Source organism: Phascolarctos cinereus, unplaced genomic scaffold (assembly GCF_003287225.1).
Source record: "Phascolarctos cinereus isolate Bilbo 61053 unplaced genomic scaffold, phaCin_HiC Scaffold_726;HRSCAF=1367, whole genome shotgun sequence".
Classification (NCBI taxonomy): Eukaryota; Metazoa; Chordata; class Mammalia; order Diprotodontia; family Phascolarctidae; genus Phascolarctos; species Phascolarctos cinereus.
The window spans coordinates 312,976,028-312,992,432 of NW_027556098.1; the positions used below are offsets into that span (position 1 = coordinate 312,976,028).

Consider the following 16,405-nt stretch of genomic DNA (forward strand, 5'->3'; position numbering starts at 1 on the left):
GTTCCAGTCAAGAGGACGTAAGAGGACAGGGCTGGACATCATCTGGAGGCGTCCGAAGACCTTGAGGCTAGGAGAGCCAGAAAAGTCGGTGTGGTAAGTAGGCCAGCCAGCAGAGTGGCGTAGCAGACTCTGCACCCATGAAAGGTGGAGGAGGGGCACCCTAGCATAAATGGCAGACTGCTCACCTATGCTGGCCAACAGTGCTGGCTTAAGTGAGCCTGAGATTGACTTTCAAAGCCCTGACATCTCTTCTGTGTTTCTTTCTCTTAGCATAGGTGACTGAACAGAGATCTGGAGATGGAAGTCTCCAGCCTCGGAGGCAACATCATGCGTTAGAGCACTTGGAAGCTCTTGGGTTCCTCGGGCAGCACCATCTGAACTATGAGAGGTGGCCCTACAGGTACTCCACTGTTTCTTGGGGGTTATGACCACAGATAGGAGGCTCCCAACCCTTGACTCGGCTTTCCAGGAGACATGAACTCTGAGGGAGATAATGTAGAGTGGAGCTGTCCTGCTGAAAATGCTTCATGTTTTGGTGTTTTAAGTTTAGGCCTCCATAGTAGTAAGTTACTGCTGCTGGGTTAAGTCATTGTTAATGCATGCTTGTGAGTCCTTTGCATTAAGCATTTCTTTTGGGTAGAAGAAATAAATAGCTGTCCAAGACCTGATATATAGTGTATATTGAATACCTTTCCATGCTTCCTTTTGCACATGGGTCCAACCTCACCTTTGAGTGGAGTCAGAAAGAGCCACAGTTTTGGAAAAAGAGCCTGACCAAGGCTTCCCAGGACTCTGGACTGAACGCCTACTCTTGTGGCAAATAAATCTTTCTTTCTCTGAAAAGCAGAGGCCAGGCACTCCAACAGAAATAGAAGACCGCTGCTGGGTATGGCTCCAGAGGTGGGGTTCCTCCAGTGGGAAGGGGAGACGAGAGAGCTCCTCACCCTGCTAAGCTGAGCATGCTGAGTGTAGTTACCACAACAATAATAAAAACAGCTACCCCAAGCATGTGACGACAGAATTCGTGAATGAGGACAGTTTGTCCCAATAGCCATGAAGGCAGGTGCTGTGGAGCGCTTAGAGCTTGGTCAGACATAGAAGATGCCAAGGTCATCCAGTGCATCCCAGGCCATTGCCAGTCATCCTGACAGTGCTGCCACTGGACTTTGATGACTCTGGAAGAGAGAGTGGGGCTGACAACTTTGTGCAGCTCTGTTGAACTTAAGTCCAATTGATGAGCAAGATGTCATTGGTCCCCTTGAAAAACTAAGGACAAACAAACAGCAATAAAAAACAGTATGGCAATAGGATGGTGCAGTGGATGGTGCCCTGGGCTTGGACTCAAGAAGACCTGAATTCAAATCCAACCTCAGACACTTACTAGCTGTGTGACTCTGGGCAAGTCACTTAACCTCTTTTGCCTCAGTTTCTTCACAGCTGAAGAATGGGGATAATAATAGCACCTACTTCCCAGGGTTGTTGTGAGGACTAAAGGAGATTAAAATATTACACAATGTTAGCTTCCCTCCCCCCCCAACCCTACGGGGGTTTGAATTTCTGCTCTACCTTGGGCACCGTGTGTGACCTCGGGCAAGTCACCTAACTTCTCAGATTTGAAGCCTTCTCACATGCAAAATGAGGGAGGAAGACTATGGGACATTTGAGGTCCCTTCCTGCTCTAAGTCTATCAGCCTTTAGACTTTTGCAACATCTGGTGTGGGAGCTACAGGGTTAAACATAAGCCGGAGCCGCCTCCCCGAAGGTAAGGACTTGTACTATCTCAGGGGTAGGGAGAACCTACTCTAGAGCCTCACTAGCGGGGCGGCCCTGTCCGGCAGGCCTAGCGTTTTTGAAGGGGGAAGGGTGGATAGTGATGAACGATGAACGGGTGTGGCCGGACTCTCTCTTCTAACCCCCGCAGCTGCGGCTTCTTGCCACCTTCCTACACCTGTTCCCCCCGCCTTCCGAAGGATGGAACATTCCGAGGCTTTCCCCATCCCGAGGCCCTGCCTCCCTGGTGACGCTACGAGGAGTTCCCCGCGCAGGTTCCGCCCCGGTCCCTCAGGCCTTGGTGCCGCGAAGCTTTTGTGGCCGCTGGGCGGGCGGAGGGAGCCGCCATGCCAGGACCCGGGGCTCTCGCCCCAGGCTCGCCGCCTGCCTCCCCTTGCCGCTGGAAGCTGCACATTATTCGCCAGCTGCAGCAGCGGGACCGGAGGCAGAAGGCTCTGTTCTTGGACCTGGTGGAGGCTTGTGAGTGGCAGCCCTGGGGAGGGGGAGGGGGTGGAGGGTAGGAAGGCGCCGAGTAGGGGCATCGGAGTTGGGACAGGGCGGTGCACAGACCAGGAGGTCCCTGGAGATTGGAGGGGGCCACTTGGAGTGGAACTAGGAGGACAGGAAGAAAGGCCTGGGGTGACAGATAAGCGTGATCCTGGAGGCGAGTGGGGGCACGCACTCAGTGGGTCACTACAGTGACACTGTACTACAGTGACAGAGATGCCACTGTAGAGAAAGGCTGTGGGGTGAGCAGATGTCAGCTCCGGAATTCCCATCCTGAAGAAAGCGAAGACTTAGGAGCAGGACGAAGAAGTACCTATCTCCTACCCCTAATGGCACAGGTTGGGATCCTCGGAGGAGGGACAGTCATGTATTCCTAGGGAATTCCGGTGGGACAGAAAGGTGTTTTTCAGGAGGGTTGGGGGAAAGAGGAATCTTTTATACAAAGAGGGAGTGATCCCAGAAACTATGACCCTGAGGATGAAAAGGGAGGGATTTGAGAATTAAGAAGAGGAAAGGAGATCTGGTCCAGGAAAAGGGGACGTCCTTATAGAATAATTTCTGGATTTGGAGGGGACGCTGGGGAAAACTAGTAGAAATGGGGTTTAGGGGGCTTACGTGGGAGAGGAAGGGAGATACATATCACAGTAGAGTCCCTGGGGTGAGGGTGGTGGCGCTGTGGTTTGGGTTAGACTCTGTGGGCAAAGGGAGGAAAACATTATTGAGGAAGAGGTGACCTCAGGAAAGAATGTATGACCTGAGGGGGACTTGGTTGTTCTGGGTGGTTAAGGTTAGCAGACTTGGAGGGAGGAGCAGACTGGTGAACGTGGGTGTGGTAAAATGACCCTTTAAGAATGCCAAGCTTTGAAGCTGAAATGTGTGAAAAAGCAGACTTCATCCCCACCCCATCCCCAAGGAAGTCTGAGATAGCCCAGGCACCTTATTCTCTTTGAGGGCAGAAGAACTAGGAAAAGAATAGATTAGTTCTGGAGACCAAAAGGTGTCAGAGTTCCAGTGGTTGGGGCTCTTAGTGTACCTTTTTTCCCTTTAGGGCTGAAACTCTGAATTTGAGGACTAAGCCAACTTGGAAAGAGGGGAGTCTGAGCCTTCAAAGCATAGTTCAAGTGCCACCTAGTTCAGGAAGATCAGACTTGATTTTTCCCTTCTCTGCTGTCCTCCAGACTTGTCTAAGCCCCAGAATCTCACTCCTGATTATAGGAGTTTCTTGGATCTTTGGCCTTCCTCCTGTCACATCCAGAGGTTCCTAAGGGCAAGGGCTGTTTTTTCTTTTCAGACTAGATACTCCATGAGAATAGGACATATGTATCAGTTATCCGACATATTCTGACCAAGTCAGTGGTTTTTAAGACAAAAACCCCTGATCTCAGCTCTGAGCTGTCTTTACTGCTTCCCACCTGAGCCCTGACCTCCCTAGCTTCCCTGCCTCCCCCTCTCCACCTTAAAAGACAAGCTAAGAAAATGTAGATTTCTTAGTATGGTCCTATCACTGTAGACACAATTTTTAGTCGATGTCCTTGGTCCTATGGCCAGTATATATTAGGTAAATGCATGTTGGTTTGATACAGGCAGAACCATAACTAGGAATAGCATCTGGGACAAAATACACAATGTGTGTGTATATGGGGTCAGGGTGGGGGGGCAGATCTTGGTCTGGGGGACTATGTTTTATTTAGCATCCTAGTGATGTAGTGGCCTTCTCCTTGGCTGGACATGATACGGAGAAGCATATCCTCCATCTCCCATCCCCAGCATCTGGGTTCCTTGCCCTGGAGGGCCCAGGCCCCTGAAAAGCCTCTTCTCTGTCTAGAGATCATAATTAGGGGACCATTTTCTAGCCTTCTGCTTAGCTAGCCCCTGGTTTCCAAGAAGCTAGGCTGCCTCTCTGCCCAAGAATGATGTTCTGACAGGCCTCTGAAGAGTCTACTCTCAACAAGAACTCCCAAGTTCAGGGCAGTACTCTTTGTCCCTGTCCTTTTGTCTGTAGGACTTCCATTTTAGCACCTGGACAAAAACCTGGTTTGCCTACCCTTGCTGCAGCTCTGGTACAGAGTGAGGGATGGTGGTGGTGGTGGTGGTGGTGGTGGTGGTGGTAGTGATATGATGGTTAAGACTCTTAACTTCTGGTCAGGATGAATGCTGGTTTTTTGCTTTGTAATATGTCAGCCATCTCCAAAGATTTCATTTCGTCTACTGAACATGTGTCTAATAATCCAGTTTCAGCCCTTAACCGTACTCTTGTATCCATGGAGATGAAAGTCTAAAGTCTGTCCCCTGGCCCTCCTGCTGCTGCCTTTTGCCCTCAGTGGGACCTGATGTCACACACTCTGCCTCCCTTCCCCCAAAGCGTTAGAAACACCTCTTCCTGAGACCTTAGCTTTGCTCCTTGCACAACGAGAAACACATTCTTCCTATATGAGCTTGGGTCAGGTTCTTCTGCCCTTCGGTGACTCTGGGGAAGTTTCCAGGACCTCTCCCCTGACCTCTAGGTGTTATGTTGCTCAGCTCCTAGCCTGCTGATGGGCTCTCCTGGTCTCCTGGACTCTGTGGCAAGCCCTGGTTTCCCACAACAAAAGGAGACTTTAGATGTGATGGGCTCTGTTGTGGGCTCCGTGGTGAGCTCAGGTATCTGAGCAGGAGAGGCCGAAGCTGTGGGGACCTAGGTGACAGCTGCAGAGTAATACCAGTGACTCCTATTTCTATAGCTCTAGGGCTTACAAAGCTCCTTCCCCATACTAACTCTGAAGTTGTTGATGCAAAGATTATTATCCCTTATTTTACAGAGGAGAAAATTGAAACTCAAGAGGTTTAAGCACTTGCCTATGGATTGGAGCTGAGACTCAAAAAAGCAGGTCTTTTGACTGCAACTCCAGCAAATTTTCTATTATCCTGAGTTCTTATGATGAGTTTTATGTTGACTCCCACCTCCAGGCACGCTCTTGTACTCTTTCCCCTAACAGGCCCCTACCAAGGTCTCAAAGATGCTTAGGGTCTTGTTCTCCATACTTTTAAAGGAGTTTGCTTCAAAGAGTGGGACAGGGTAAAGAACTCCAGATTTAGAGTAACAACACTAATAACATCTACCTCACACAATTGTCGTGAGTCAAGTATTTTATACATCTTAAAATGCTTTCTATTAAAATGGGAGCTCCTATTATTTCTATCATAAGCAACATTATTGTTATTATATGCAGAGGGCTTGAGGAAGCATTCTCTTATCCTACCTTCCTAGGAACATGAATGAATGAATGAATGAATGAATGAAAAACCCTTTATTAAGAACAGCAGTCTGATGGAGGAGTTCAAACTTGTATTAATTGGTGATCGAGGTCTTGGAAAAATTACATTTGGGAAACGTCACTTAACTGGTGAATTGGAGAAGTATGTAGCCTCCTTGGGTGTTGAGGTCCATCGTCTCATGTTCTGTACTGACAGAGATCCTATTAAACTCAATGTGGGGTGTATCGCTGGCTGAGACAAATTTGGTGGTCTGAGAGGTAGCTATTACATCCAAGCTCATTATACTGTTTGATGGAACATCAAGAGTTACTTACAAGAATGTGCCTAATTGGCAAAGAGATCTGGTATGAGTATGTGAAAATATCCCTGTAGGTTGTGTGGCAACAAAGTGGATATTAAGGACAGAAAAGTCAAGGCAAAGTCAGTTGTCCTCCTTAGGAAGAAGACTCCAGTACCATGACATTTCAACCAAAAGTAACTACGACTTTGGGAATCCCTTTCTTTGGGTTGCTTTAGTTGTGGTTCAATCACGTCCAACTCTCTGTGACCCTGTTTTCAGTTTTCTTTGCAAAGATGCTGGAGTGGTTTGCCATTTTCTTCTCTGGCTCATGCAGATGAGGAAACTGAGGCAGGGCTAAATGGTTTGCCTAGGGTCACACAGCCAGTGAGTGTCTGAGGCCGGATTTGAACCCGTGAAGATGAATCTTCTTGACTCCAGGCCCGGTGCTTGGCTTGCTGGAAAACTTATCAGAGACCCTAATTTGGAATTTGGTGCCATGCCTGGTCTTGCCCCCGTAGTTGTCATAGTTGTTGTGGACCCCGCACAGTATGAGCAGGACTTCCTGACGACGCTGATGATTGATCTGTAAGGGAATGACGCTGGAGCTGAGCATCACAGGTCTCGTTTTAAAGGCCATGGTCCTGTGGTGGCAGCGGTGTGGCATCTGCCACTTGATTATATAACTGAGCACAACGTGTGCTTAATTTTGGAGATGCAGAAGGAAATGACTAGATTTTGGAATAAATGGGGCAGTTTAAGAATAGATAAATAATTCATATTTTGGACCTGCAGATTTAGCTGTTTTGGACCACAGTTATGTCCCCTTGAGTTTCAAATATAAGACCATCCCAATATTCCTGTTTCTTTTTTGTTTAGATCATAAGAAAGTTACATTTTAAATATCTAAGCAAGGGAGCTCTTATCCCTTGTTTACAATAAGCCTTTTAAAACCTGTTTTGTTTGGTCTTGGTAGATATATACCATGTTATTATTTAAGTGGTCTTCACATTTTTATGACTAGTTATTCTTTTTCTTTTTTTCAGCCAAAGACAAGGTTTATTAGAATATCTGTCATATTGGGCAGACTTTTATGGAGTCTGAACATTAATGAGCTATTGGCTAGATTTTAAGAATCTGAGCACCCTAATGGAGACAAGATGGACCTTATATACAGAAAGACTGCGGGAGGGATCTAGGAGTGGCCAAGTAGTCTGCTGGGACTGTGACCATGTGGCCGAGGGAGAATGGAGCCTATCTAGGGTTAAGGGTGGGAAGTGGCCATAGGGTGGTAAAACAATGGAGAGCTAAACTAGGTTAAGGGTAACTGAGAATTGAGAGATTGGGTGTAGCCACAATGAAAGGCCAGTTGATGGGATTATAGCCTCAGGCAAATGCCAGAGATTTAGCAGTGTGGTAAAGTCCAAGGCTCTTCCTTTTTGGGGTCCAGATGTCAAAGACATGGTCTTTTCCTTTCTGGGGTCCAGATCTCATCCTCATCATTCCCCCCTCAAACAAATGGGACTCAAATTCTTTTTAGGGTAAGGGGCGAAGGTCTTGGCTTCTGAAACTGTTTCCTGCTGGCAAGGGGCATACAGCTGTCCCTGCCTCGAGGGGGTCCCAAAGAGGAGGTTGACTGGAACAGAGCACAGGGTGCATCCAGGGAACAATAGAAGGACATTGGCTGGTACCCACTGTTTGCTATCAAGTGTAGGTGAATGGCCTGTAGTCTGGAAGACACAAATCTGACAGAAAAGACTGCAGGGCCCAGATATGACAAGATAAAACATCCTTAGCTCTGTTTGGATTCAGACAATTCAGTTTTCCAACCATGCAGTATCAATCCACCTCATAGCCAAACTCAGGAATAGCCAGGTGGGTAACATTCCTTTTCATAATGGGGAAACTGAGCCAGGAGGATCCTATCTTAGACTAAGGCTAAAATTGTCCTCTCAGCTTTTCCCGATGCAGACTTCCCACCAGTATCACATTATCTGGGTAGCTTGTGGCATTTCTCTCAGATGGTAGATTATTGATGGATTATGACCCATCAGACAGCTCAAAATAAAATCCTAGGAGCTTTTACCTCAAACAGCAAGTTTCATTAATCACAGCTTAGAAAACCTTTTCCAGGATTTACATCTCAAACTTAAATTTGTCCTGGTGTAAAAAGCCAATCATTAGAGATTTCTGTATACTTGCAAATTCTTAGCAAGCCCTACATAACCTAAACAAGCGTTTTGGCAAGTTTACACATTAAAACAATAACCGACAATAGTCAAACTATTTTAGCGGTAACTAAATTATGAAAACTTGCTTGACATAAAGGATACAAAAAGTTCACCAATTTGAAACTTCAAACAAACTCATTACCAATCAGGTGACTTCAATTTTGTTAAATTCATTTCCAAATTACTTTACACAGAGAAGCAACATCTCATTATTAACAGTTAAAACTATAAATTTAAAAGAGTGTACTTACCCAAGTTTGGAGGCTAGCTTCTCTACCTTGAGCAGGATGTGCTGAACCTGGGTGATGCTTCCAGGCAAAGGTTGCCTCAGGGCCCAAGGCCATTGCCAGGGGGGCCCATGTTATAGCTGCTGCCCCTCCCCATGACTTCCTTTCCCCAGGTGGGGGAGAGTGAAATCAAAGGTGAGGGGTAAAGGGTGAAACTCTCTTCTCCTATGGGAGTGACCAGGTTGTACAGAGGTGTTTCTTAAAACTCTTTAATGATTGATCACTAAACCTCCAGAATCTGCCAAGATGTTTTTAGCTGTTCTAACTTTTCTCTGTAACCTCCATGAAGGAGGATTCAGGAGTGTAGAGGGAGGTAAGTAAGCTTCAGGGAACCAAAAAGCAACTGCAGTTTCCCCACTTCCGTAGCGCCCAGAGAATTGACAGAATTGGGCATACACTTCCAGATGGGGCATCAATCCTTGTCCTCTGTGCTGCAGAAGGTGTATCCAGGTCCACGGCCTCAAATCGAACCACTGGACTGAGATCCTGAGGGTGTCAGGCTGAGTGCAAGACAGTCTCGTAACTGTCTGCCCGAAAAGTGCCTTGGTGCTTGGAGAGGGACCCCAACTGCAGAGCAAGAAGGGCAGGGGGGAGGCTTACATACCTTCCAGTCTTGGCTAGAGAAGAACTTGGGGTTGGGCAGTTTCCCCGTATGGGCCACTGAAATGATGAGGTTTAGGGACTTGGGGTGCTGGGACCCCAAAATCACAACATGCTGGTCCCAAAAGAATCCAACCCAAGCCTTCTTTCAGCCAAAGACAAGGTTTATTAGAACATCCATCATATTGTTGCAGACTCTTAAGGCGTCTGAACATTAGTGAGCTATTGGCTAGATTTTAAGAATCTGAGCCATGACTAGTTATTCTTTTTTTTTTGGCTAGGCAATGGGGTTAAGAGACTTGCCTAGGGTCACACAGCTAGTAAGTGTTATGTGTCTGAGGCCAGATTTGAACTTGGGTCCTCCTGACTCCAGGGCCAGTGCTCTATCCACTGCACCACCTAGCTGCCCCCATGACTAGTTATTCTTAAAATATTTCAAACATATCATCAGTTAAGATACATTTGGGTCATCCATTTTACAAAGTAAAGATAGGGGCCGAACAAGTTAAAACCTTTGTGCTGTACAACTTGGTAATAAAGTTAAAAGGTGTGAGTCTATATAATTCAGGTAGTTAAGCTAACCATTTTCACACTACCTAAGCAGAGCACCTAAGGTGGCTTGTGGAGGAAGGGTAAGGTTGAAGAATAAAATAATCACATGAGGATTTTACATTTTTCCTGTGTGTGAGTTGTCAGTAGAAAAATCAAATGCAGCTTTTTAAAGACTATTATGTTTAACATACATGGAATGCTTTAAAAGAGTGGTTTGGAGTGACTATGGAAGGAAGCTAGACTCTGTTAACTTTAACTTTGATAAGGTTTAAAGCCCTTGTAGGCAAAGTGTTCCTGTTGGGAAGGAAATATATCAAGTCAGTAGAGAGAGAATGGTCCATTTTCAGTGATATCAGTCTAAATTGAAATCTGGGAATGAATTCCGTATTTCGGGTTCTATAATAAAAGTGAAGCATTTGATTTAAAAAAAAGTACTTAGTGTAGACTTTCAGAAGAGCCTTCCTGAGACCATGTCATGACTTTCACTTTCTATAGAAAGTGACTCTTATGGGGAGGAGGGGATGTCAGGCTAGAGATCCAGGGAAATGGAGGAAGAGATAGCCTTGTCCTTAGGAGCCCTTCATCTTTAGGGAGAGATAGCCAAAGTCTGTGGCATGAGTGGGAGGAGGTCAATATTCTTCCAGAACTGAGACCTAGAAAAGAAGAGGGGATATGACTAGCAACTAGGCAGGCAAAATGTCAGACTTGGTGACTGGTGCCTTGGATAAGCATGGTGAGGGTGGGGAGGAGGCAGCCAGGAGGCACAGAGAATTTGTAGATGCGCAAGGGTAGTTGTGGCCAATCAGGGAAAGCTCCCTGGAGGAGGTGGGTGCTGTGCTTGGTTCTAAAGGAAGAGAAGGGGGTGCAGGATGGATAGACCTCCTTCTGGCTTGGCCTCTTGGCTTTCCACACACTAGAGGAAACAGTGTTGAAAGAGGAAGTGTGGAGAATTGAGGCTTCCCCTGTACCCTCCTCCAGGCCCAATCCAGTGGCTAGACTATCTCAGTACCTATAAGTTTCAGGGGTTCCCAGTTCCTTATTAGGAAAGGCAATGATATTGGACCTGTTTGTCCTCTTCTGAATCTTTCAGGTCTTGGGGTAGGAGGACCAGGTTCATATCCTCTCTTTGGAGCCCACAAAGGCAGAGCAGGGGTTTATAGGCTACCCACTTTTTGGATGGGGAGAAAAGATGCAGATTATAGCCTGATAAATATGGAAGGACGAAAGAGACCCAGGGCAGTGGTTCTCCAGAAGGGTGGATACCATCTCGGCTCCTTCTCTGGCGCCCGTGTCTGGTGCTGGGAATAGAGCTTGGTGGAAGTGTCAGACATAATGAGGGTTGGGTGGCTGGGGAGCCTCCCTGGCCAAACGCCTCCTCACCTATCCCTGCTTTTTCCGTCCTCTCCCCAGATCACAGACTCTTGGAGAAATCAGACCTGTTGGCCCATTTCACAGAAAAGCTGCCACCCGAGTCTCCCAGTGAACCTTCACGGTAAGAGAGAGGGTCAAAGGGAGGACAGAAGGACCTAGGAAATGGCATGAGGGAAACACTGTGAGTAAGGATGTAGAGGGCAAGGTTGGCTCTAAAGGAAGGGAATCTTAATGGGGAAGGAGAGCCCTCGGCAGTGGAGATGATAGTGACCATGGGCAGGGGGTTCGGGGAGTGAGGAGGGAGGCCTGAGGCAAGAGGTTCTAAGGGGAAAGGGGGGGCTGGGCATGGTGCCCAACCACAGGCCCTTACAATGGTCGCCCTGTGCATTTGCCCTGGTTAATTCTCTTCCTGGCACCTCATTGCCCCAGAGGCCACACCAGCTTCCCTCCTACAAGGGACAATCAGGCCTTTTTCCCTTGCGTCCCTCCCCACCCAATCCCCCAAGCCAGAGATGACTCTGTGGCCTGATGCCTGAGACCTTCCACTAGGCTGGTTGTTCCAGTCCCTTCCCCTCCTAGGCATTTAGCAGACATTAACTGACTCTCTGCCTTGTGCAAGACGTGCCCAATCCCTCCAGCTGTCTGTGGATCTGTCCCCCTGCCTGTATCTTTTCTTCCCTCTCTCCCTCCCTGGCTTCTTCACTCTTTCTTCCTGTCTGTCTTCCTCCCTTCTTCCCTCTGTCTTTTCCCCTCCCTCCTTCCTTCCTATGCTTTCTCTGTCCTCTTCCCTCACCCTTGTCCGTCCATCTCCCTCTCTCTTGACTGCTGTTGTCCTTTCTTCTTTCCTCTTCTCATGGGTTAGATGGGACCTCATTTAGCAGATTAGAAGCCTGAGGCTCAGTGTCCATAGTTAGTAAGAAGCAGAATTCAGGAATCTGCAGCAGGGCCTCTGACTCCAAATTCACCACTTCTCTACCATGTTGTCTATTTGCATCCCTCCTTTCCTCTGTGTGGCTTTCTCTGCCCAGCCTCCCAACCCTTTTTTAGACTGTTGATTTGAAGGTGGGAGGATACAGGGTTGGGAGGACCAGTTCTTGCCCCTGTGTTTCCAGAAAGGAGCACGGGAGAGATGAGATCTTCTGATCCGTCACATACTTGTAGGTCTTTAACGACAAGTGGAGGGAGGATGGGATGCCACGTGGCCCTCCCAGGCAGGGCAGAGGGGAGGGGAGGGAGAGGGAAAAGGGCCCTGAGTCATACTGAGAGTCAGGTTCATACATTTCCTGGGTTAAGTGAGGGGACCCAAGTCACATATAATCCAAATATTTTGCATTTGACTATGGAGTGCATGGTTTATACTTCAGTGGGAATGTAGGGGAGTGGGTTTGACATCCTGGGAATTCACCATGTTTCAGAGAAGAGACTAAAGTCAGACAGTGAATCCCCAGCTGAGGAGGGGAGGAGAGGAAAACCTCTCCCTTCCCCCTCCAACTTTCACCTGCATCCTGTTTCCTGGTCTGTGCTGGCCATGGAAAGTATCACCTCCCAGTCTCAGGGTGCAAAGTACCAGACTGAATATCAGAGCTGCCTCCCTATCTCTAATCTCACTGACTGGCTCACACCTTCCCTAGAGTGTGTGGGGGAGGGAAGGTTGATTTGGGGCATCTGCCTTTCCAGCCTTGGAGGCTACAGGCCACAGAGTACAATGGGACATGAGACCAACCCAGGAGGGATTGAGGCTCTGTGTGTGTGTGTGTGTGTGTGTGTGTGTGTGTGTGTGTCTGTCTGTCTGTCTGTCTCTCCTGTCTGTGTAATTCAAAGCTTCTCTCTGGTTGACAGGGAGGAGGAGGAGGCAGGGCCAATGCCAGATCCTACCCAGTCACCCGAGGACCTCAAGAGAAAATGGGAGGAAGAATTGGCTAAGATCAAGTTGATCTGTGGTGAGGTAGGTTACATGTTTAGAGCTTAGAGATTGGCCACCTTATTTTACAGGTCTAAAGGACTAGAAACAAAGAGGGTACCCATCAGTTGGGAGTGGCTGAACCAATATCAGAGGTAGCTGGTGGTACAGTGAATGGAGCCTGGAATCAGGAAGGACCTGCGTGAGCCTGGAGTTGGGAGGATCTGAGTTCAAATCTAGCATTAGACACATTTAACTAGCTGTGTGACCCTGGACAAGACATGTCTTGCCTTAGTTTCCTCAAATATAAAATGGGGATAATAATAGCACCTACCTTCCAAGGTTGTGGTGAGGATTAAATAAGACATGTATAAAGGGCTTAGCACACTCAGGGCCTGGCACATCGTAGGTACTATATAAATGCTCATTTCTTTCCTTCCCAATTATGGTATATGAATGTCATGAATTTCTGTTGTGCTGTAAGAAATGATAAAAGGGAAGACCTGTTTGAAGTGATGCAGTGTGAAATGATTAGAACCAGGAGAACAATTTATGTCACAGCAACGTTGTAAAGACAAACAGCTTTGAAAGCCTTGAGCGTGCTGATCGTCACAGCGACCCACCCCAATTCCAGAGGCGTGATCGGGAAGCAGTGCTACCCACCTCCTCATAGAGAGGCAATGCACTCAGGCCGAACGAGCCACACGTTTCGGACGTTGCTATTGTTGGAATTTGTTTTGCTTGACTATTCCCATTTTCTACGAGGGGTTTTTCTTTTTTCAGGGTTAGGATGAGAGGAGAGAGGGAGAGAAAAATGCTTATTAATTGAAAAATGAAATGAAGGAGGAGAAAAAAAGAAAACTGAGGCCTAGAGAGATAAAGGTCACCCACAGAATAAATAGCAGATCCAGGCTTTGAACTTGGCTAGGCTTAGAGCATGTAGGTAGTTTCATAGTGCACACAGCGCTGGGCCTGGTATCAAGAAGACCTGAGTTCAAATTTAGCCTCAGACACTTATTAGCAGTGTAACTCTGGGCGGGTCACTTCACCTCTGTCTGCCTCCATTTCCCCAACTGTAAGATGGGGATAATAATAGCACCTACTTTCTGGGTTGTAATGAGGATCAAATGAGATATTTGTAAAATACTTGTGGACTCTGTATCTTGGAGAGGGGGAGGAGAGTTGAAAGGACCTGAGTTCAGAGAAAGGGAGGAAACAAACATTTATTAAGTGCCCACTGTGTGCCAGGCACTCTGCTAAGGTCTGGATAAAAGAAAGGCAAAAGCATAGTCCCTGCCCTCAAGGAGCTAGATGGCACAGTGGATACAGTCCTGGGCCTGAGTCAGGAAGACCTAAGTTCAAATTCAGCCTCAGATACTTACTAGCTTTATGGCCTGGAACAAGTCACTTAACCTCTTATTTGCCTCAGTTTTCTTATCTGAAAAATGAAGATAATAAAAATGAGGATAATAGAAATCCCTTCCAGAGTTGTTGTGTGGATTAATTGAGATAATATTTGTAATGGACTTAGCACAGTGCCTGGCAATACTAGGTGCCATTAAATTTTTGATGATGATGAGGATGGAGCTTATATCCTAATGGAGGTGACATACATACAAATAACTGTGTCCATACAAGATTCATACAGTGTAAATGCAAGATAACCTAGGGGCGATGGGGGGTTAGGCTATACCTCCCAGCACTGGAGGGGCTTGTGTCTGGAAGGGGGAAGGCCCTCAGTCATCAGAGAATGAACAGGTGTGTGGAGCCCAGCCACAGAGCAAGAAGAAATAGGCTCAGACCTTGAAGACTGAGGCCACTCCTAGGAATCATCTATATTCTCAATCTGCCTTGTTCCCATCTGCAGATGGCATACCAAGTTGTGGAGAAGCATATGACCCTGAGCTCCCAGGATGCTATGCTGGAGGATCAGCAGGGCAGGTGAGGGACCCAGCGATCCCTTGAGCATACCCGCGGCTTGACCTTACATGAAATATTAGCTCTCAGGGATGCCCTGTTTTCATGCAGATCATGAGGACAGCAGACCTGTCCGTTCCCTGATAATTCCCCTGATAATCTGGTAGTTTGTCTCTGGAGCAGTCCTCCTTAAAGACTTACACTATGAAAGAGGCTTTGCGGTCTTCTGTGGAGGCTCCCCATCTCAATGGGGAGAGAGCAGGCAAGGGGGACATGGTCCCCAGGCCTATCTTGTTCCCTTTCCCCACCCTCTGCAGGCTGTCATCTCTGGATGCCAGGGTATGTGAATTGGAAGAGACACGTCAATGGCTGGCAGAGCAGGTGGCTGGGCAGCAGGACAGGATCATGGAGGGGAAGGAAGCTTATGACACCCTGTGGGCCCACACTGGCCACCAGGAAGGGGCCTTGAGACAGCTGGAGGAGGAAGGCCGTGAGCTGGTGGAAAGGCTGATCCAAGTCAAGGTGCAAGCAGCCGAGGCCCAGAATTATCGCAATGAGCGTATTGAGAGGTGAAGCCGTAGGGAGAACCCTGTCCTCAGCATGGCCCTGTTGTGAGGGAAGAGGCAGCAGCCTCTGTCCCTACCGAGCCCCAGGCTGAGGGGAGACACATGTCCCTGGCCCCAGGGGGGATGGAGGTGGTCACTATAGAATTCAGGCTCCTTTGCTTGCAGGGTCAAGCAAGCCAGGGTTTCCAAGGAGCTGAAGAAGGCAGTGAGGAGGACAGTCAACATCTCTGAGTAAGTAGGAGATGGGGAAGTTGTCTTCTGGAATCTTCAGTGTCAGATCTCAGGACACAGGATGTTGGGGTGGGAAGGGGTCTTAGAGGCCATCTAGCTTAATACTCTTATTTTACAGAAGAAGAAACTGAGGCCCAGAATGGGACAAGCAGACAACACAAACCTAGTAGCTATCCTTGGGGGACAGATATGGATCAGCTGAATAAACAGGGCCTATCTGTGCAGGAAAGAGTCCAGGCCTTCAGACCCCTAGAGACCTCCACCCCTGTCAGCCCTGTGCAGAGCTTCTGGGGCATTCAAAGCTCCTCTGCTTCTCTTTCCTTAGGACCCTGGACCCTCCAAGCATTGCTGAGCCCCCTGCCAATAAGCAGGAGCTCTTGGTGGTTGAAGCCTATGAGAAACAGTGGAAACGCCCCTTCAGGTAAGTGGGGCCAGAGAGGGGCTATGTAGACAAGCTGATACAACCTGAGAGGCCTTTTGATCCCTGGGCCACCTGGATCCTGGCCTCTACAACATGAGCTCCCTGGCCCTCCTCTCTTTGGCTCTGACCTCAGGGATGGGTCTCCCCCAGCCCTACCCCCCCCCACTTTGGCCAGTGACTCAGGTAGCTTCACAAAGTAACTGGAATTGGGGGAAGAAAAAAAACCTAAGGATCTTCTACAGGGCCTCTTCTGGGCAGGCCCGAGTCATGATTTCAACCACATTTTTCTCTGACAAATGATCTGTGGGTGGGGAGAGGGCAGCACACTGAGACTGCACCTCATCTTCCCAGGGATGGTTGGGTTTTCCCATCTCATAAAATCATAGTATTTAGATGTAAGGCTGGAAGGGACCTTTGAGTCTGACTGCCTCACATTGCAGAAGAGGAAACTGAGGCTCAAAAGAGGGCATGAGGATTTACTCAAGGTCACACCAGCAGACCCAGAAGTTTAACTTGGGTT

General features: G+C 47.9%; 1 protein-coding gene and 1 pseudogene across 8 annotated transcripts in view; both read left to right on the forward strand.

Annotated features, from left to right (window-relative positions):
* The window catches only part of ATG16L2 (autophagy related 16 like 2), a 43,323-nt gene that overhangs the window by 11,613 nt on the left and 15,305 nt on the right, over positions 1-16,405 (forward strand). For 2 of the 8 annotated variants that reach the window (XM_078156897.1, XM_078156899.1), the window contains exons 1-7: positions 1,985-2,250; positions 10,890-10,971; positions 12,690-12,795; positions 14,618-14,691; positions 14,985-15,236; positions 15,399-15,464; positions 15,790-15,885. In XM_078156897.1, the coding sequence (XP_078013023.1) occupies positions 2,118-2,250; positions 10,890-10,971; positions 12,690-12,795; positions 14,618-14,691; positions 14,985-15,236; positions 15,399-15,464; positions 15,790-15,885 (809 nt within the window). In that variant the 5' untranslated portion in view covers positions 1,985-2,117. Of the gene's footprint in view, positions 1-7; positions 94-270; positions 1,763-1,984; positions 2,251-10,889; positions 10,972-12,689; positions 12,796-14,617; positions 14,692-14,984; positions 15,237-15,398; positions 15,465-15,789; positions 15,886-16,405 lie in introns of those variants that run through there. The other 6 variants (XM_078156895.1, XM_078156898.1, XM_078156896.1 and 3 more) reach the window with 6 other exon arrangements.
* Positions 5,546-6,468, forward strand: LOC110210615 (GTP-binding nuclear protein Ran-like; annotated as a pseudogene).